We start from the raw sequence: 22,252 nt of genomic DNA, 5'->3' as shown, positions 1-22,252 counted from the left end.
TGAATTGAATACTCATCCTGATTTGTTTGCACAAAGTTTGTGGGGTTGTTAGATGACAGCAGCTGTTTATTGAGCATTCATTCTGATTTGTTTGCAGGGAGGCTATACAACACCACATCAAGCAATTGTTATCCCACACTTTCCAGTGCATTTCTCTGTCACTTTCCTTGTTGCAAAAAGTCTGATTTGGGGATATGGGTGTGGAGTGGATTTGTTGCACAAGAGCTCCAAATCAACCTGAATTCTCTTGAATATGATTGATTCCCATCGGAAAACAGCAGTGGCCTGAAAGCATCCTGTGTCTGTCATTTAAAGCTTTCCTCTGGATGCCCCATATAGTTGAAGTGGGGATGACAGCCAGAGAAAGGGACTTCTCAGACATAGCTCTTTATTTGTGGAATGCTGGGCCCAAGAAGGCTTGTCTGATGCCAAGTGTGATGTCATTCTGGTGCCAGGCAAAGACATGATTATTTGCCCAGGCATTCCAGCAGCTAACGTGAGCTGGTATATAATTGCTTAATCTATTCTGCTGACATTTTCCTGCAGAATTATGAGCTGCTGCTTTCCTTTGTGTTTCATTTTAACTGTGATTTTATTTTGATGCTGATATTTTTGCTCTATGCTGCCCTATATGCTGCCCTGATACTGAAGGGCAGCTTCCCACCCTGCTACCCTTTTAAACAAACATAATAAAATAATATTTACACCATCTTTCCCCAGTATTCCCCTGCACTCATAAGAACATGGGGAAGCCAGCTGTTTAGCACCAAGGGACTGAACTGGAAAATTGGAAAGGAACTTCAGACTCCAAAGCCAACACAGGTCCTGCAGTTCCCCCCCAGATTGTATGTGAAAAGGCAAGGGACAATTGTTTGGCCTGCAGAGGTTATGTACATGGGCGTAGCCAGGGAGGGCAGGGAGGGGCAGCTGCCCCCCCCCGATCAAGTAAAACAATAGAAATACTTAACTAACTGACCAATCATTTCTGTTCTGCCCCCCCCTAACAAAAATCCTGGCTACACCCATGGTTATGTATTGAATGCATATCCACTGCGTTTCAGGCTGCTGACCCAGAGTCTTGGCTTTCCTGTAGTTTAACAGTCCCATTTAAAACCACATTTTAAGAAACAAAATTTCCTCCTTTGTTTACTGGGTAAGAATACAGGTTTTAAAGCTTAGGAAAATGGTTATTTTTTTAAAAAAAATTGTAGTACCCTTCAGCAGCCATGGGATAACTTACAGCTCTATAGAGCACTGTGCCAGAGTCTCATAGTTATGCATAGGGATAAAGGTTTGTTTTTCCTGTGAGCCTATATGGGATTGTTGGCCCAAGCCCGAACATCTGGCAGAAGCAGCAAATGCTATAGTTCTGGATGAAAATCAAGGCCTAAGCAAGAACCCACAGAGCATACTGTAGATTCCTGGTTACTGTTGCTGGCAGCCGCTGGGTCTCATTTTATTTCACTAAAACCTAAAACTATTCCAGCAATAATCCAATACCTCCTCTCTCTGCCACATATATTCACCCTGGGATTTAACACAAACTTTTTGCCCACACAGAACTGCATTTGCCTTGTCGTTTTGCATGGAGCGTCAATTTTTCTTAATCCTGAGCCTGTGTAGATCATAGCTCAGGTGACATACCTAATATTAAGTTTTTGTATTAGACCAGTGAGTTTTGATTAAACTTGATTAAATGTTTGGCAGAGCACAGGGATATTAGAGGGACAATTCAGGGATTTTTGACAGTGTCAAATGTATTTCTTTAGTTTTCTTAACTCTTCACTCTAAGGTTTTTCTAAAAATTAAAATAGCTTTAGGTACAGCTAGCAATAGCAAACTGAATAAAAGGTTTTCTATAATTCTACACTAACAGTGCAGCCTTTTATGCATCTGCTCAGAGGTAAACCCATGAAGTTCATTGAGACATATTCCAGCTAAGTGTATATAGGATTGCAGCCTTAAACTGAATATTTTATAGGGAAATAAGTGTATATTAGGACTGCAGCCTTAAAATGAGTATTTTATAGGGAAATGTAAGATGACTGGATAAAAAAGCAAATGTGTAAAATTTTTTAAAAAACTTTTCACCAAAGAATGTTTGTAAAGTCAAAAATCCAATCGTCACCATGGTGAACATTTCATCAGGGGTGAAGGAAGGCGTCGTGACACCCTGGGTGGGCGTCGTTACGTAGGATGCATGTGCGGCGTCACTATGTAGGACACATGCGCTGTACGTAGCGATGCCGCACATGAGCTGTATAGCGGTTTTCCACCAGCACCGCTCCAGAGCTGTACGGAGGGTGCCGGGATCCCTCCATCGCCGCTACAGCCGCGAGCAGAGGATCCTGGCACCATCTGTATGCCTCTGGAGCGGCGCCAGCGGAAAACCGCTATACAGCGTATGTGCGGCATCGCTACGTACAGCCCATGCATGCGATGCCACACATGCACTGTGCTTAACAGTTTGCCACCAGCGCTGGGATCTTCTGCTCATGGTTGCAGCCGCGAACGGAGGATCCTCCACATGTGGCTGTGGTGGCGCGATGGCTGATCGTGCTGCCGCGAGCCCCCGCAGGGTGACTTATTGTCACTCCCACAGACATGGAACCCAGCGCGCACCTCCCCCCGTCCCCCGTAGCGACGCCACTGCATTTCATGAACACCAGTGCACTTAGTTAATCGTAACAAAATCACATGAAGCACTGTATTGCTTGACTAGTCCTGTATAGAATACTTTATCTTTTATTTATTTCCATTTCAATACCAAACAGTCCCTGCAACTTAGGACAAGCCATAGAAAAGAAGTAAATCATCACCATAATCAGCATCACCAGCAGAACAAACTGCCAACTTAAAAATATATCATATAAAAACTGGCTAAAATCACAACACACGTTCTTGCTCCCAGCCATTAGGGATGGTATAGTGGCAGGCACTATACTGAGACTGACACTAGCATCTTAAAAAACAAACAAACCACCACACACACCCTAAATACCAGTGTTACTACAAACTGCCTTACTGTTTTGCCTTGGCAAGTATTAATGTCATTTTTTTGTTTATTAGCAGAATTAATAGATTTTGGGGGATGCCAGCCCATGCCAGCTTCCTGTAAGATGAAGGGTTGGCAACCTGTGGCCCTCCAGATGTTGCTGGACTTCAACTCCCATCAGCCCCAGCGAGCATGGCATGGAGTCAGGGATGATGGTAGTTATAGTCCAACAATGTCTGGCAGGCGAGAGGTTCCCCATGTCTCTCTTAGAGCAAAGGAGTGCCTTTTCAGTTTCTTATCTGCAAATGACTGTCAGCACTAAATAAAAGGAGCATTATAAAATGGATCAATTTTTTATATTTATTTTGTTAAAAAATATTATTAACAATAGTTTAGACAAGACTCTCTCTGCATGTGCTCACTGCAACTTTCTAAGGCTGAACTAAGACCATCTATTGAAATTTAATGGGTACAGTGACTGGAATACCTTTAATTTTATTTCTGAAATAAGCAGGAGCCAGAGCTGCCATGGAAGTCAAGTTGAAAGTGAAGTCGGGTGCCATTATGCCTTTTAGCAGATGTTGGCTTCCTGTCCATCAGCCTGGTTTGCCTTATTCTCTCCTAGCTTTCATCTATCACTGATAGTCATTCCTGACATTCCCCTTCCATTACTTCAAAGATCAATAGGCACACGGTCTGCTTACTGCTACTTAATATATACAGTATTCCAAACTATTCCACCATAAATTGGATAAATAATGTTTTGTAATTATTGGGTTGCAAGAACCCCTCCACACAACTATCATTTTTTTTTATTTTTTATTTTTAAGCAACTTTCTTGTACTGAGAAACTAATCACAGAATTTTCTAATCAAAATTCAAACTCTGATATAGCGGAAGGTGTCATATTACATATATAGCCTGTCCTATCACATGAAGAACATTAGAGTCAAATTTGGATGAGTGCTAAGGAGGAGAATTGACTGAGAAAGCAGAGTTTCAAACTATTGAAAAGATAATCCCATTTGCAAATAAATTTGGCATTTCAAATAATTACTGGAATGCATGGTCACCAGTGCTTGATCTGTGGATCGTCTGTCACAAAAGGTAGTACTATAAGGTACAATGCATTGGTCAGAATTTTGTGCTAATATTTTTTATTTTAAAATATAATATGAAAATTCTTAGCAGATATGGCTTGATCTATAGCAGGACTTCTCAATATCTTCATATGTTGTTCAGGTTGGATCTGGCCTGCAAGCTGTCAGTTGCCATCCCACATGTATAGCATCCGCACTGTCAATTGTTTTTCAGCCATAACTCACCAGAACTCAGTGCTGGCACCTCTCAGATGAGTGCCATTGCCATGCTAAAGGAACGAGGAAGGTGTTCATGGTGAGTTCCAGCACCTCTTTTTCTAGAAAAGTAGCACTGGGTAGAATGGAATGATCTAGTCACAATTATGCACTGTTGTCATACTATTTTCAGTGCAAAAGGTAAGGACGTCCACTGTTCTATCAATGGGTTTTGGAAGTTTAGTTTTGGATGAATTGTACCCTATGTGTGTTTATATTCACACTCTCTTATCCTTCAACAAAAAATAAATAGTCCACTCTGCCTGGTATGAAACTGCTCTCTTAGCAAAGGCAAAAGAGTATCAGAGCACATGACTGAGAAACAGGTGCCCTTTAGCTGATCTAGCAAATAATTCAGTCAGTGCTTGCATTAAAACAATTCCCTCTTGGAGTACTGGGTTACCATCTCACTGCTGGATACCCACAGATAAAGTCAGTACTGGCATCAGTCCTGACAAAAAGTGCTAAGAATGATAAGTCTTTCAATTAAAAACCCATAAGGGGTCAAGATTTTACAGAGGAAGAATAAAATGCAAAAATAGAGAAGAATTTAGAAAACCATTAGAAGGGGTTGAGGGAAGTCTTAGGCTGTGATAGCCAAAGATTTGTTATGATATTATGAAGTTGTTATGTTGGAAAATTTGTGCAAAAAACCAATATTAAATAATAATAATTTTAAGTTCCAAGTCACATTGCACGTTGCTGTAAATAAATATTATTGTTTCAATCCTTAAAAAAAAAAAGATTTTACAGAGGAAGATAAACATTTGTTTCACAATGTTTGGGAAGTGAAAAAGCTGTTTGTATTTTTTTTAAAAAACAAAACAATTTGTGAATCTTCAGTTTTTCACAAATGTGTGAAACCAATTGCTTATGGTCCACTTTTCAGTGACTACATGCTTCTGTATTCTTGCATATTATTTCAAATTCAGCCAGATACTTTTCAAGTGGTGGTTATATAGTGAAAATTACACAGAGCATTTAACTGGCAGGTCTCCATTCTCTTCCTGATGTCATCACCCATGGACCTTAGTGGGTTTCTACAGTTTGGCCAAAGATTAGACGTTAAATATTTAATGTAGAAAGAAAAGCAATTCAGAAATACTTGGAAACAGTCTTGTACCTTATGGCAATTATGATCTCCCTGAGCTCCCCTTAAACAAAGAGCTTTGTTCTTCTAAAGCAATTACCAGAAGTTAAAAAAAAGTTACAATGCCAGTAAGACATTCAAATGGCACATCTGCAAAATGGGTTTCTTTCAGGTTCAATCAGCATGCAGATGGCTTGCTACTCTACATGGGTTTCACACTATAAAAAGGATAGACTGGAGTATGGCTTCTTAAAAGATATGAAGCCTATGGCGATCTGAAAGTTAGTTCAAAATCACATTTGCCAAACAGCAGGAAAACAAGTAAAAATCAAAAGTGTGTGATCTCATGCTTAATCCATGGGTATAATCATAGGCTTGTCACTAAAATATAGAGCTACCCTATCTAAAATGTACAGGCTAGCTGTGTCCCATAGGCTCCAGTGTGTACACTGGCCAAGTCCCTGCTGCAGCTGATGCATGATTGGTGTCAGTCTGAAAGGGGCATGTACATATATGGATCCTGTGCATTGGTAACCCTCTACGGGGACAGAAATCATGAAGGGAGCACATACAACTGTACATATATAGGTCCCCTTCTAGCTGATGCCGACACAGCCAGGGTTGAGTGTGTGTGTATGCAATGGCATTTTGGGTATGGGGATAGGCAGTGTCCTCACAGGTGCCAACTCAGGGGAGTACAACCAGTGTAGCAAGTATGGGTGGTGAACTACCAGAAAAAGATTTCCTTCCATTATGGGCTGAGTGTGTTTAGCTGCTCAGCTCCAATCCTTTGTTTCAGAAAGCTGTTGCTTAGCTGGCTGTGGCCAAAGGGAGACAGAGTAGGACAGGAAATTCTGCCTGAATTATCCTGACACCATATGACACATTGTCATTTTTTCCCCTACTGCTATGCTTAAATGCAACTGTGTTGTGCAAATCTTTTCTAAACCACTTTGAGAGCCTCTTCAGGCTATAAAGCAGGGCATAAATATTTTAAATAAATAAATGTGGGACAGCAGAATAGTTATCCAGACATGATCCCATTCAATTTCACCTTTCAATTTATCTGCATTCTGGGGGAATGTGTTTCACGCTCATTGGTGCTGAATACTTGAGTAGGGTTTCCATAAGGAAACCCATATCCTCTAATGTGTAGAGTTAGACACAGATATGTACTCTTTCTCCAGTATTTATAAATGCTTCATCAAGAGTTGGGATTTAGTAGCTGAAGTATTTTCTTCTTATTTACCCTTTTCTATTACGTTACAAAATTTGTTCATAGTGCTATCTTCCCATTCTTGCCAATGCTGAATATAATTATGTCCATGTATCTGCATGCAATATTAGTTTAAAACCCATAACTCCAGCAGTATTAAAGTTTGTGCACTTGTTATGTAGGGACAGCATTAGATCATCCTAATAGAATAAATGGTAGGCATTATAAACTGAGTTGAGAAGTGTTCAGCAGGTAAAACTTCCTTTACCTCTGCAACACTATGTAAGGAAGAGCAACATCAACCAATATATTTTCTTCTGAAAAATAGTGGGACACAGAATCATTCTTCTTTATAGAATCTAGCAATGTTACTACTTAAGCATTCTTGATATTTCAAATCTTTTGCACTGGGGCATTAGGGCTGCAGTCCTCTACACAGTTACCTGAGAGTAAGGCTCATAAAACTCTCTGGGGCTTAGAGTAATTCTGAGTAATGAGGGATCACTCTGACCATTTTGGTTTCTCTCTGTTTCTCATTTTTCTAATATTAATTTCAGTTTTTCACATTTCCACATCAGTTTGCTTTTTTTAAAAAAAAAAGTCCTAATGAAAATTCTTCAGCATATTAGTGCAAATTTCTCCTAATAGACACATATTTATAGGCAATTTTACTTAATATACACATTTTTGCAAGCAATTTCCCCTAATACGATGCATTTTTTGTTATTTTCACCAATGTATGTGTTTTTATGTACACTTTAAGCCCAGTTTGTGAATTTTTTACAAATGATTTGGCTGGGGAACTGCATTACACAATCTGGAGAATTGTGAATTTCAAAGAAAGGCTGTTTGGGTTTCAGAAAGCATGAAATAAATTGAATTTCTCTCCCATTTTTACTTTTGTGTATACTTGTAAAGAGGTTTGTGCTGTGAAATAGTGACTGCCTTAACTCTTGCTGTTACATTCTCCTAAAATAGGAACTCTAATTGTGTGAGAATCCTAAGAGTTTTTGAGAGATCCATGATCCAACATTCAATTGTACATTGGAGACCATCTTGGCTATGAGTCCTGGAAGACCCGCTCACTGCCTTGCTGGCCTTTTACCACCTGGCCTGGGAGGGCAGGGCCCTGGCTGACTCCAGCTACAAAAGCTGATGCTGCTTAACAGACCCTTGGGCTGGGGTACAGTTAAGGATTATTTTTGTTGCTGCCACCAATATTAATATATTATCTTTAGATGTTATTATGATTTATGTGGAAAATGTTCAATTTGGTTGTGTTCTTTTTGATATGTTTTATTTACTGGTTATGATGACTTTTGTTATGTTTGTAATTTTGCAAATCTTTTCATGTTGTAAGTCACCTTGAGCATGGTTTTAACCATGGAATGGTGGCATACAAAGAAGATTACAATGGTGATTTTATATTTTTGATTATTTTTCATACAGAAACTCCACCACTGAAATAAGTTGGAACAATGTATATTTACCATTTACTAGGCATCTTCATAATCATCTATATACACTTTGTTTAATAGAGTTGTTCAGATCTAACCTCTTTGGTTTTAAGTATCCAAACATTCTGGACACTATCAGCAATACAATAAAATATAATGCATGAGCAAGTAATACATTTGTTATTAAATTCAACAACTGCAGAATCTCTGACATTCTCATCACAAGTGAGAAAAATAATCCCATGTTAAAATGCCTTCCCTTTTTTCCTGGATAACATTTGTCTGTATATAAAGCTGGGCGTTAGCTGAGGAGATATTGGACAGTGGAATAAGTGATTCTATAGTTGGCATTAAAATCTTTTGGCTTTGGAGCATGCAATCCTGATTTAAAACCCTTCATTTCTTTTCTTTTCCCATAAAATTCTCAATGAGTAAGACTGAATAACTTTGATGGCTGCTGAAGACAGTTGTGTCTTCCTTTTTACTAAAAATTTGCTAGTCAGTTCTTAAGATATAGAAACAATATGTCTGGCCCTCTCCCATAGTAAGCTTTCACAATTATCCAGTACCATTTGAATCTAGGAAAGCATGCAGGAGAGACCAACAACTAGGGATGTTGAGAAATTTAATCAGAAATGGAAACAGGAGTGGAAATTCCTGCAATTTTCATGGTTATCTGAGGTCAGGTCAGGAATGGAAACACGTAAGAGAACATGGGTGATATTCACAATCATTTTTAGTCCACAAATGTTATGTAAATAGTTACATTATTTTCGCTGTTTTGCTTCCATTGAAATACATTGAAATTAATTACACAAGTTTGGCCTTAGCAGATAGTGAAATAACATAGGTTTTAGCAGAAGCTGAAGTGTAGCAGGATGGAAACAGCATTGATTGCAATAATCCAACACCTAGATTATAACTTCTGACTTAACACGTGAGTCCGCTGTGTTCAATGGAGTTTACATTGAATTGCGCATTGGATTGCTACCTAAATCACTGAGCTTCTGTTCTTTCTTTCAATGTGACAGAATACTGTGAAGATTAAAGGAAAGTTCATGACTTCCTAACTCTTTTTGTGAGAAGAATCACAGAAGTATACAGAAGAAACGAGAACTGGAAGGCATCCAGTGTCTTCCCCTTGAATATGATGCCCATTACCTAACATCCCAGACAGAGGCTTAAGTATAGCCCGGCTCCGACTCTTCAAAAGGAAGAGATTCTACAGACTTCCTAAGTAGCCTCTTTAATTGCTGTACCAATTGAACTGTTGAGAAACAATGAGTTCTTCCAGATGTGGACTCAATGTTGCAAGCAACTTCGGATATTGCAAGCGAGTCTTTGGCAACATTTTAAAAAAACCCTACTTATCAGATATTCCATAGAAAGGGTAAATATGTATTAAATGGGGGGAAATACAGGCTAGCATTCTGTTGTTGAGGATGTCATGTGGGAACAGCAACAAATTTGCATGAGCAGCACCAATTCCATAATCTATACATGTCTGGAAGCATAATACAGTGGTACCTCGGGTTACATACGCTTCAGGTTATATACGCTTCAGGTTACAGACTCCGCTAACCCAGAAATAGTACCTTGGGTTAAGAACTTTGCTTCAGGATGAGAACAGAAATCGTGTGGCGGTGGCAAGGCAGCAGTGGGAGGCCCTATTAGCTAAAGTGGTTAAGAACAGGTTAAGGTTCTTCAGGTTAAGAACAGTTTCAGGTTAAGAATGGACCTCCGGAATGAATTAAGTACTTAACCGGAGGTACCACTGTATTTTGAAAACCCAGGATATTTGGTATAATCTTATATATCAAAGAAGTATGGAAAAAAGTGGCCAGCTATAAACTATGTATACCTTTCTTTTTCAAGAAGGATTGAAAAAATTGCTTGGATGCTTCACATGGCCAAACCTGGAAACAAAAAGAGTGATGAGAGATTATTGAAATTTAATGCTGCATCAGAATTCTCTACAATGATTATGCTGCTGTGTGTGGAACAGTAACGTCTTCCATAGCATGTGGTGCAGGGCTTTACTTATATTACTAGAAATAAAACAATATATAATCATGGGTGGGCCAGTAGGCACAGCCTATGGAGTGGACTGGAGGGCAGCCTTACACCCACTGGGGGACAGTGAGAGATTTCATTCATTTGTTTAGACCAGCAAACTGAAAGTTGTCTTAATTGGATTTGAATTCATGTTGGTCTCAAGGTGCATGGGAAGCCCTGAGGAATAAGATATTGTTAGCAGAGAGATAGCAATAAAACTCAGCTCCTTATGGTGCCAATTTGTTTATATCTCATAAAAGGCATCCCAAGTGAGCTGAAAACATACATTAGTTGTCTTTGGAGAGATGCTCAGAGCATTTTTTAAAGTTACATCTCTATTATGTGAATGCAGTTAAGTGTTAAGCAGTTAATGTGGCAGCATCTTTAATCAGTTATTTTAAAAATTATGCCCTTCTGTTGGTTAGTTAAGCACATAGCCATCTGAACATCTAGCTACTTATATATTATTGTCATTGCTATTACTACTACAACTCACTCTCTGCTTCTACTTTCCCAGATTACTGAAGGCAGCTGCTTATACCAGATAATTAGTTCACAGAGGAAACTGTTTAGATTTAACAACTAGTCCCTAGAGAAAACGATAAAAACATGCTACAATTTACACGATCCATCAGATACCACATAAAATAAAGGTTTTTTTAAACACTTGTTATTAAAACAAACTGTTACCATTAATAGTGCCTAAGATATAGGTTGCCTCATTAGACAAAGTTTAGTATAACACAGCCACACCCACACCCCTTAAAAACCCATAACAGAAAGATACAATGGATAGACTGGAGATGCAGACAAGGCAATAATGCCAGAATAAGTAAATAATACTAATATAACCAAGCAGCCCCTCCCAGTGTGTATCAATCTCTCCAGTTCCATCCTATACATGTCTACTCAGAAATAATCCTCACTGACTTCAATGGAAGTTGCTTCCAACCCAAGTAGGTGTGCATAAGATTGCAGCCTTACAGTTAATTCCTAACCATATCTACTAGAAGTTAAGTCCTACTGAATTCACTTGTGCTTACTCCCTGTTAGGAGTAGGGCCAAAAGTGATATGAATGATGACATGGCAAGGGAAGAATGAAAGCGAACTATCCTGAGACCTGCAGATAAAGGGCGGTATATAAATCCAATAAATAAAATAATAATAATAATTGGAACCCTCTCATCACTTGCTCCCATCTGAAGCAATGGCATAATATCATGCCTGCAGAAGTGGTGACGTAAGGATAAACACTCTCACTGGAGACCATAGGGAGTCACAGAGAGACACCCACCCCTCCATCTCCCTTCATAGTCAAAACAGAAAATAGGATTCTTGATAACTCTGTAGCCAATCATGGTATACAAGACTCAGTAAAGTGACAGATGCATCTTCTAACAAGGAATAGGATGACACCACTCTTTTCTCATTTGCATAGAACCCAGAGTACATTAGTGGGTAATTATGAAAAAAGACACTTTCTCCAAACTGCCAAGGTTCATAACAAAGTGGAAAGTGTAAACACTTGTTTTCTCAAAACCCACACAGGTGTCCTATCTCAGGATTCCAGTGAAGCCTTGAAACAGGAGTTGGATTGAGGGATGGGACAGATGCTACCATGGCCAGTGGAGGCAATTCCCCTTCCTGGCACCTCATGGAGCTTCTTCCTCTCAGGGTTCTAGTGGGATCTTGGGAAGGGCTGGAGGGCTCTGTAAAAGGACTGGTCAGTCTCTCTCTTGCCTCATGTACAAAATGTTGAACTTTAGGCTAGTGATTGCTGTACCAGCATTAACTCTGGCTTAGCCGCTACCTGTGCTACCAGCACCATGGGATTACTCTGCAAGGCATGGCGACTGGAGGTTTCCCTGTTGGCATTCATGGGTGTAACCAGGGTTTGGTTTTTTTGGGGGGGAGGGGGCAGGCTTTAGGTGGAGTGAGGCAGAACCTCAGTGAAGTATTTTTATTTGTTTACTTGATTTAGGGAGGGCAGCTGCCCCCCATCCCCCTTGGCTACACTCATGTTGGTGTTATAGGAAATACTACAGTCTAGCAAAGCACCTAACGCTGCAGCTAAGCAGGTGACGAAACTGGAGAAGCCTGGAATGACTCAAAGACAAAAAACCCCCAAGTAATTTGTTCTTTATGGAAACCAGGGTAGTGGAAAATCAGAAGTAAATGACAAGGTCCAAGGGATGAGCCAGGGAAGTGCTGTGAGCAGCTAATAATAATAAACTTTTATTTATATCCCGCCCTCCCCAGGCTCAGGGCGGCTAACATCAGATATATAACATTACTATAAAATCAAACAATAATTAAATTACCTCCTGAAAACAGGTCAAAATCTGATTAAAGTCTAATTAAAGTCTAATCTGGGGGAAAGTTACACTGCACAAGTGAGGTATGGAAAAGTTGTTGTGGTGCGAGGACCCAATCCCCGCGTAGTGGAATGAAAACACAAGGACATGTGATATAAGGTTAATGGGCAAGAAAAGGCCACAACTTTATTGATTACAGCAAGTGAAAAGGTTGGCTTAGGCATTGGATTACATCAGCTGACTCCACCCCCTCAGAGAGGGGTGAGTCTAAAACAGGGGGGTTTATTCACCAGTAGGTGGAGCCTGTTGATGCTAATCCAACTATAAGCTCTCCCCTGATGTCACCGAGGGTCGTGCCATGGCCTCCCGCCACGCAGGCATCGGACAGAATACACGACCGCCAGATTCCTTTAATGGAATACCCAAAATTGAAGGCGCAGGCGATGGCCACACCTAGCCCTTCAACACACCACAACACATTATTCCAATGCCTAATCTACCCACCAATAGCACGAAAGTTGTGACGATTGCTACGAGGTAGGCGAAAAAACCAAAAAGCCTAATGCCAAATGGAAAAATTCCTACCAAGCCCCCCGGACAACCAGGGCGACCAACCTAAGGTCCATAGCAAGGCCAAAAGAAAACTGAGACCCTGAGCTCTAAGGGAGTGGAGGGTAGGTGACTCGCGATGGGACGACGAAAAGTGAAGCCGGAAGGCTGCTGCCGCAGCAATTTAGGCTGCTAAACACGCCCCCTTGCAGGCACCTGGTTGGGTGCCTGCCCGTGGGTGTGGGCGCCAGCCTGGTGAGTGGGAGGCAGGGGGCGTTAGCCCCTGCTTGAGGCGGAGTCCGGCTCCCAACCACAACCACTCCCCTCTCTTGCAGGAGGAGAGTCTTTAGCTGTTCAGACGGAGACAATCTTACAGGAGTTTTTCCCCCTCCCTCAAGAAAACACGACATGATGTAGACAAGCTAATGCTGATTAACAATAAAAGCAAAATGGAAGATAAGCCAAGGTTATTGGTGACTTTGAGTGTGGTGATACTATTCACAAATGGAAAATAATACTCCATAAAAATAATAATTGTTTTGCTTGATCAGACCTAGGCTACCATTTTGTCTCAAATGGAGACCAGACAGATGTCCACAAGTGTGATATGATGGCAGTAGCCATCAGATATTGCTTGATCCTAGCATCTGGTAATCAGGTCGCAAATTGTTCAGTATTCTGCTACATCATGGCCAACAGCCATTGATATGTCTGTCCTCCATGAATTTATCTTATCCTTTTTTAAAGCCATTATATTATAAATAATAAATCACCTATATGGATTATTTATAAAGACATTTAAGCTAGTGCTGCTTGCCACATTTTGTGGCAATGAATTCCATAAGTTAATTATGCAATGTGTTGATGGAAGGTGAAGCCTTGATACTATTGCTCTTGGTAATAGCATTAGCAGCAGCTTTCTCCTGTGAAACAAGTACTAAAGAAAACCCCTCCATTAAGACTGAGTTTTAAGGTTTCTACATTACTTTCGAAGGGAAAATTGAAGTTTAATCTCTTCTTTTAAAATGTCACAATTTATATAAATAATACTCAGTTTATTACACAACTAGGTTTAGTGTTCACACTAATCACTACATTGTATTCAACAATGCCATTTCTCACTGGGGCACTCAAAAGTAGGGATAAATGAATATATTCATGAAACCAACAATAGTAATGTTAGGCCTTTACATTTCCTGCATATTCTGTTCAGTTTTTCCAACTGTCTCACAAGAACAATGCATATTATGCAATAGCAATAATGAAGTGTTGCTGATTGTAAGAAAGAAATGGAGCTGGTGCATGCAGCGAAAGAGAACGCTCAATGCTGCGTGCTCTGTATATAAAATCCTTGGTCCATCCCACAAATTGGCAACATCAAAATTTCCCCAGTAACTCAAACAGCCCAATCACTGCTATGGCCATCTATACGATCCCACCCAGCAACAGAGGGGTGGCCTGTCAGACCCCATCGCAACACGTGCTCTCCATGAAGGAGAACATGCTTTTTAAGAAAGAAATGGACCCCATACTGGAATTAAATAGGCCACATCTTTGTGCAGGGAACCTGTGGCCGGTGAGGCCCAAAGCATGGGAAGAGACAACAAACCTACAAGACAAACATATTGGGTTTGAATAGACCACAACTTTATTTATTACAGTGACAGGTGCCGACTGCTAGGGGCCGAGGCAGTTTTGGGCCCCCAAACATATATATATATTTGAGAGGGCTGGGCCCTCTCATTGTTCCGAGGATGTCATGCAACATTGTGTCCCCACTCCCCAATCCTTTGGAGAAACTGGCACCTCTGATTACAGATGTAAGTAGGCTTTAGTGAAAGCATTTGGTATGTATCCTGAATCAATCAGACTGCTGCTTGATTATTTTACAGGGTTGATCCTGAGTTAAGGATCTCCTTATGACATACATCAAATAGGGGCAGTCCCTCCAGGAGATCCTAGACTAAGGATCCAACCCAATGCCTTATCTGCCAACAAGTTGTGACTATTATTATGGGGTAGGCAAAACCTCCAGATGGGCCCAATTTGTCTGCAGGCAATTTCCTCCCTGGCTCTGAATATGGTGACCAAATACTTACATAGGAAGGTCTTACACAGCGCCTGCCTGCACATCTTCAGCTCCTCTGACTTTACCTCTGCTTGGGAGCCATTTGTGATTTATATGACCAAACAATCTCATGGCTGGCACAGTTCCACTAAATATGAGGGTTGGTTTTTTTGCAACATTTATGAATATTGGGTATAAATAGTAGAAATATGACCCTTATATGGCCCTATGGAATATATTTTACACCATTCATTCTTTTTAAGATTTCTATTATCATCATGATTCTTATTTTATTATTTTTTAATTTTATTCTTCCTGTTTTTATGACTGTTTTTAAATACATATAGGGTGAACCTACAGAATCAGCAGCTTGCTCAGTCAGCCCTTTGGAATTTATTCTCTATTAGGACCACTTACATTTAAGGAAAGGGCTGGTGCTGTGATCTTTTTATTGTAACGATCTGTATGTGATCTTTTATATGCATATATTGTATATGTATATGTTTATGTGTATATATACATATATGCTTATATTTTAATTCTACTATTATTGTCCTGCCTTGTTTATAACTGCCCATTCTTCAAATATTGGTATCCCCTTCTTTTCCCAATTAATAAAACCTTAAATAAAATAAAACAAAATAATAACTTGAACCATAACAACAACTATCCTAGTAATGAGAAGAGCTGTGTGACAACTTGCAATTCCTGTGAGGTTGGCTTGACTGTCCTGCCACAATACACCTGAGTCTTCAGCTCAATTCTAGCCATTCTATTTGGCCAAGCCTTCCTGCACCACAAGGAGAAGCTGGATGCTTCCCAATGGGCCATCTATTATCATTTAAGTAGGGCTCCCTTCTCCCATTGAACTGGTGGGCAACATTCACTGAACTCAGAAGTTGGAACCAATAGTTGTGACAGCATAGATCAGGCAAATTAATTTCTCCCTCTCCAGAACAGTGTCCTGAAGAAAGTACAAAAGTTGCCCACCATGGCCAATCAGTAAAAACGTGAAAAGATCTCTTCCTGGACTTTCTAACAGTACAGGGGACCTACAAATGATAACAGAAGTGGTGGGTAAGATAATATGCCTGTTTGGCTCAAACTGAGGAAAGGTAGTGGCAGGAAACCCATTTCAGTAGACCCCGTTACTATTTCTCACTCAACTTCCTACATTGATCAAGCCCCAGACATCTGTGCTGCATTTATCCCTTTATACAAAGGATATCATTAGTGGGTAGTGCACCTGACATTAGCTTCCATAAAAAGCAAGGAAATCTCATTAATTTCAAATGGACACACTTTGAAGTACAGTAAGTGTACTTAAGTAAATATTTAAACCACCTTCATGGATGGTAATCCCCACATTTCAATGGGGATTAATTCTGAATAAACAGTATTACAGTGCAATCCATTACATCTTTACTCAGATGTCTCAGTTCTCAGTGTGTTCAGTAGGGACTACTATTTAGTGCAGATGTGGGGAGCCAAATGTCATTTCGTCCAGACCTTGGCACCCTCTCCAATTCACACTCCTTCCAGCCATCTAAATCTGCAATCCAAGGGTAGAGCAGCTGGGAATGCTGTTGAGAGTGGGGAGCACACCCCTGCCTCTCATCCTTGACTGCTTCCTCTTCAGCTGCAGCACCATGGAAGCCCAAGACTGCATGGGAACCTTTCAGGAGCCCAAATCTGGATAATTATTCAGGCCAGTTCTGATCCTTTTTTAAAAGTTGCACTTGTGTGTGAAGACATGACAACTAGAGATTGGATTCATTAGTGATCTGTTAATTGAGAACTAATTTCCTGAATATGAAACAGACCATTTTTATATGATTCAGAATGGAATGTACACATCTGGAAAGCTTCAGCATGTGTAAGAATCTTGCAATCTGTACACAAGTTGTTTCTTGAGTTGAACAGCAACTCTGAGAATATAAAGTTGGAACTACAACACATGCCTTACTGAAAGATGTTTGTGGAGGAAACAAGCACAAAAAAAAATTATGTAGGTTTACAGTCCCTATTATGTCTATTCTCTCTAACAGGCATTCAACCACACAAGTACATTATCGGTGTACTGCCGATGAAATGGGATTACACAAAAGGGTTCAATGAAATGAAATAGGACTACACAAGGGTTTGTTTGTTTTTTTACATACTCAGGGGACTTGAGTGCATAATAGGTATGTAACTTCATAAATTAAAATAAAAAAGAAACTAAAATACACATGAAAATTGCTTGGCAAAGACCTGTGTGCTTGCAGAAGGCTGGTAACAACTGTGTGTACGTATACAGAAAAAGAAGTGAGACAGGAATGGGGAAGAGTGTCTGACTTTGAATCAATTAAGTCTATGGTTGATAGCAGATGCAGAATGTTCCCATTTCAGTTGGAAACCACCCCCTTTCCCCAACAACAGGAAATAGAGGGAAGGGAAATAGAGGAGGTGGAGGTATACTTTAGCCCTCTTTTGGAAATTCCACTGTATGGAGTACCGGCGTCTCTTTTTTGGTTGTTAAAAAGTGTGGCACTTAATGTAACAACATCACGGTCAGTACCAGCACCTATTTTTCTAAGAAAAAAGCACTGACTGTAGGTATAATTTCTCAGAAATAATCCATCTCTCTCAAAAGTTAGGGGAAAAGCAAGTTCAAGGACTATTTCATATAACAAGATTGCTATAGGGCAAAGGTGCGGTAAAAGAGGGAATGAGTCTGCAAGCATATAGCTCACTGTCATTTTGACACGTGACCAAGAGCATTTCCAGATTGTCACTGTTTGCAGGTATGATTCAATCACATATCAGCAAATGAAGTTTCTGCAATTGAAGTTGATTGGGAGCTCTTACATGAAAGTTCTGCTCTTTTTGTGATAAGAAAATGCATTGGAAAGTGTGGAATAACATTTGCTTGTGTTCTGCTGAGAGAAGAGTTTTTTGTTTTTGCTTTAATTCAGACAAGATAAAGAGCACACTTTAATCCTTGATAGACAGATTTATATACGGGCAGGATGAGAAAAACCACAAACAAACAAGGACCAAATAGCAAATTAAAAGCAAAAGACAGACAGTTTACATCTCTCTCAAAAGCAACAATGGACAAACACCTGTAATGGCCAGAATATAGCACCTTCTGTGCTGAAGTTTGCAGAGTAGAATTTCCAAGCTCCTTTCACATCTTATGAACATAAACTAGGCACCAGTGCTATGAAACCCTCCTAAGAGCTGCCAGTGACTAAGCAAGAAATTAGCCACTTATCAGCTGGTATCTTAAAAAGATAACAAATGCAGCTGGCTAATTAAAGTGTTCTAGGGCATGTACAGCACAAACTCCTCACAATACAAAGTTATTCTGCATTTCCATTACAGTTTCATGTAAAACCATCCCTGAAAACAAATCAGAATGCATTTTCAATGTCGTTGAATTTCCCTGCAAACAAATCAGGAGGAACAACAAATAAACAGGTAATCTGAAAACAGGGACGCGGGTGGCGCTGTGGGTAAAAGCCTCAGCGCCTAGGACTTGCCGATCGAAAGGTCGGCGGTTCGAATCCCCGCGGCGGGGTGCGCTCCCGCTGCTCGGTCCCAGCGCCTGCCAACCTAGCAGTTCGAAAGCACCCTCGGGTGCAAGTAGATAAATAGGGACCGCTTACCAGTGGGAAGGTAAACGGCGTTTCCGTGTGCAGCTCTGGCTCGCCAGAGCAGCGATGTCACGCTGGCCACGTGACCCGGAAGTGTCTTCGGACAGCGCTGGCCCCTGGCCTCTTGAGTGAGATGGGCGCACAACCCCAGAGTCTGGCAAGACTGGCCCGTACGGGCAGGGGTACCTTTACCTTTACCTTAATCTGAAAACAACCCAATTCTGTGTAAATTCACCTAACCCACATTCCAACATGCAGATGTACTTGTGTGAATTTAATTTTCCCTAAGGGATACTCAAAACACAGGGAGGCTGCAGGTTTTGAATAGTGTTTCGGCATGATTTTCAGAAGCTACCAGGGCCATTTTGAAAACCTGTATGTCACCAGCATTTAGAGATGAAATGCAACTTACTTGTTGGAAGTTTGGTGTACTACAAAATGGTAAAGTTGTACAGTAATCCGATGAGACAATGTTTACACAGCTCCTTTCCATTCAGCTTGAGGTGAGCTCAGAAGAGCATCTGAATGTAGAAAAATTGGATGGATAAGCTTTCCTGTTTCTGATTTTGGTTTCTTTTTAAAAATAAAAATCTGGAACTGCTTCTGGCTCCCTGCAAGTAATGGACACATGATAGGAGAACATAAATCATGTATACAGTAGCCTAGACTGTTAACATTTTAAATGGTCAGCAGAATTTCCATTTGTTATTGTTATTGTTTACAGAGCACCAATATAAATGTTGTTGCATCGAAGTGCAAGGAAGTTTGGCATGGGGTAGATGTGTCATTCTTGGAAACAACTGTCACCCACAAAGCACTTTTAAACATTAACTGAACACTTTGTTTTGAATTACACTACAGTTATTTCAGTTTTCAAATGTAAGTACTGTAACAGATGGAAGGTCTATGTTTGTTGTGGTTGCTACTTCAGTAATGGACCATTTGGCCTAGGTGCTGTGTAGGGAAACAGAAAAGCATGAGAGTCATTATCTTGGAGGATAAACTATTAAGTTATGCTGCTGTTCCTCACACCCACACATTAGTTTTATCTTCATAGAGTTTTGGCTCTTTGGTACATGGATTAAGTTTATATGACTGAAAGTGCTATATAACACTTCCCTGTTTTGGTTTTAGAAAATCGAGCACTTAACTTTAAAGAGGTAAAATCCATTCCTGATCCAGTCACAACCTTCCTTGAGAATACCCCAGGCAAGACATTTTTCAAGAATCTGACATGGTTCACTGAAAGCATCAAATGATCCCTATAAATTATCTTGTCTTGACCCAATTTCAGCTAAGTTTTTGTGAGCTTTCATTGCGAGTGTTTGAGCGCTTGTGTATAAGTGATCAAAAGAAGAGCTGAAAAAACAAGTGGATCCCTCTCCTTTTTATCTTACTCTCCTGTAGTGAAAACCCATTTCCTTTAAGAAGAGGGATTATCGAGTGTCAATAAGGGTGCGTTAAGGTTAGCGAAGGTATTGCTGAATCTCTTGTTAACTGGAAATGGTAATCCTGAGAGTGTAATTTCCTACCAGGACATGAAATTTGTAGCTCATTTGGTCTCTCAAATAGAACTGGTAATAGTACAGCAGAAATTACAAATCCCATGCTCTCTGGCTGTCATGCTAGGGAATATGGGACTGTAGCTTTCTCAGACCATCCCTTCTTGAAGGGAAATATATTCTGTGGGTGCTTTGTTTGTTTCAAAGGAACTGCAGGAGCAGCAGGAAGGCTAGCTAGTGGCAGGTGTAGGACTTAGACCTGAACTGCAACTCTAGGGCTCACTCTTACTGTGATTAGGCTTTTTGAATTAGGAGTGAACTTTTACCATCAAACTCAAGACAAAGATCTGCCCCATAACCAGAGCCCAGTAGCAGCTGTAGGGAACTGTGGAAGGACAGCGAAGACAGCAGTAACTGCATCCCCCTTTGGTCTTTTGTTAGCTTTTCCCAAGCCTTCAGGTCAGAGCTGTATAAGACTGCACATCAGCACCAAATGCAAGCAGGAGAAAATGTAACACAGATGTGCCATTTGTGCAAAATGGTAGTTTTCTATCTTCTGCATCAGATCTGATCCTTGAAAATCAGGGAGACAAAAAATTTGCCTAACATCTCTTGGACTCAAGGTTTAGCACCTACAATGGGTCTGAATCCCAACACCCAGTGTATTCCAGAATCAGCTTTGGGGTTACTTTTAATGGGGTTAGAATTCTGCTCTACTCCTCTGGTTAATATAATTTTAACAGATTCTCCCTGGGTGGAATCTACCACTGAACCATGTTCAGGATGTGCAAGAGCCTTAGCAACAAGCTTCACCAAAAACAGGGAACAAAACAGTGTAAAGAAAAATGAGTTTGGTTTATAACAGTTTGCAAAAAGAAGAAGCCAAGCATGGTTTAGATATAACATATTTAGCATTAACTTTTGAATTTCAATATATCATCAGTTAATCAGTTAGAAGTCCTTTTCCTGGGCCTGAAGCTCAAAGGAAACCTCAGATTTAGACACTTGTTAATTAGTTGGCATTTGATAAATTTCATAACTTGTGCATTGAGCCCAAATGTGACACTCTCTTAAAGCACAGAGCTGCAGATTGAAGTAAATTAGAGGTGTAATTTGGCAAAAGACTTTTTTTTGTCCATTTATGTAGATTTGGTCCAATCATCACCACCATCATCACCATCCTATATATTGAATTTATATACCACCGTTCATTTGAGAATCACAGAGTGGTTTGCAGTATAAAAACACAAGAGGTTTTTATGTTCATAAATACTAATACACAGGGCCCAGTAATAGGTGATTAATATTCCTCTCAGAACAACTGATTATGTAAACAAACCACACTCTTTTTTGTGTGTGCCTTATTTTGTTATTGAGTGTCATAATTTTAATTTTTTGTGGTGGCTAGGGGCCACAAAAGCTGAAAATGGGTCAGGCCTCTCTGGGCCTCTGAGAGGGCCTGTCAAATACTCCTAAATTTATGTTACTCTAGCTCTGTCCGGGCTCAGGAGTCCAGATTCTCTCACACATTTTCTCTGAAGTATTTTACTTGAGGCTTCGGGATCATTCTCTTCACAAGTTGGAACCTTCTCCTTCAGAGTCCTTTTTCTCCCCCCAATCTTTCATTTCACTAGCCCAGTTGGCAATTGTTGACTCAAGCTGTTGCTTAGCAACTTGGCTAGGGGAAAGTAGGGAGCCTTCAGAAGGGAGGGAATGGCAGCCCTGTGGTGAATAACAAATTGCACACTGCGAAAATATTCAGCTGCTGATGTCTGTCAGCTTCCTTCTCTTTCACCACTTGGGTATAGGTGTGTGTGTTCATACAAACATTAAAAGGTCTGTGAGGGGAATGTTTAAATTCATCGCAAGACTTGCAAGTGCCTGTAGGGGCTTATCATGGAGGACACAAACGGCAGCGTGTTAACATACCGTCATAAACAGTGTTCTCTAGCTGCAATGGGAATAGCCACTATCACATGGCAAGGTGTAATGCAAACATGAGGTATCC

General features: G+C 40.3%; 1 protein-coding gene across 1 annotated transcript in view; it reads right to left on the bottom strand.

The window, feature by feature from the left end:
* Positions 1 to 21,892, bottom strand: part of GNAL (G protein subunit alpha L) — a 169,747-nt gene extending 147,855 nt beyond the window's left edge. The window contains exons 1-2 of the mRNA XM_081918106.1: positions 21,794 to 21,892; positions 19,155 to 19,353 (exon numbers count right to left, since the gene is read on the bottom strand). Coding sequence (XP_081774232.1) covers positions 19,155 to 19,235 — 81 coding nt within the window. The 5' untranslated portion in view covers positions 19,236 to 19,353; positions 21,794 to 21,892. The remainder of the gene's footprint in view (positions 1 to 19,154; positions 19,354 to 21,793) is intronic.
* Between the last annotated feature and the right edge of the window lie 360 nt (positions 21,893 to 22,252).

The sequence above is a fragment of the Podarcis melisellensis genome, assembly GCF_964234715.1.
Source record: "Podarcis melisellensis genome assembly, chromosome: 7".
Lineage (NCBI taxonomy): Eukaryota > Metazoa > Chordata > Lepidosauria > Squamata > Lacertidae > Podarcis > Podarcis melisellensis.
The sequence above is the reverse complement of the archived record's forward strand: the minus strand, read 5'-3'. Positions and strand labels throughout refer to the sequence as shown.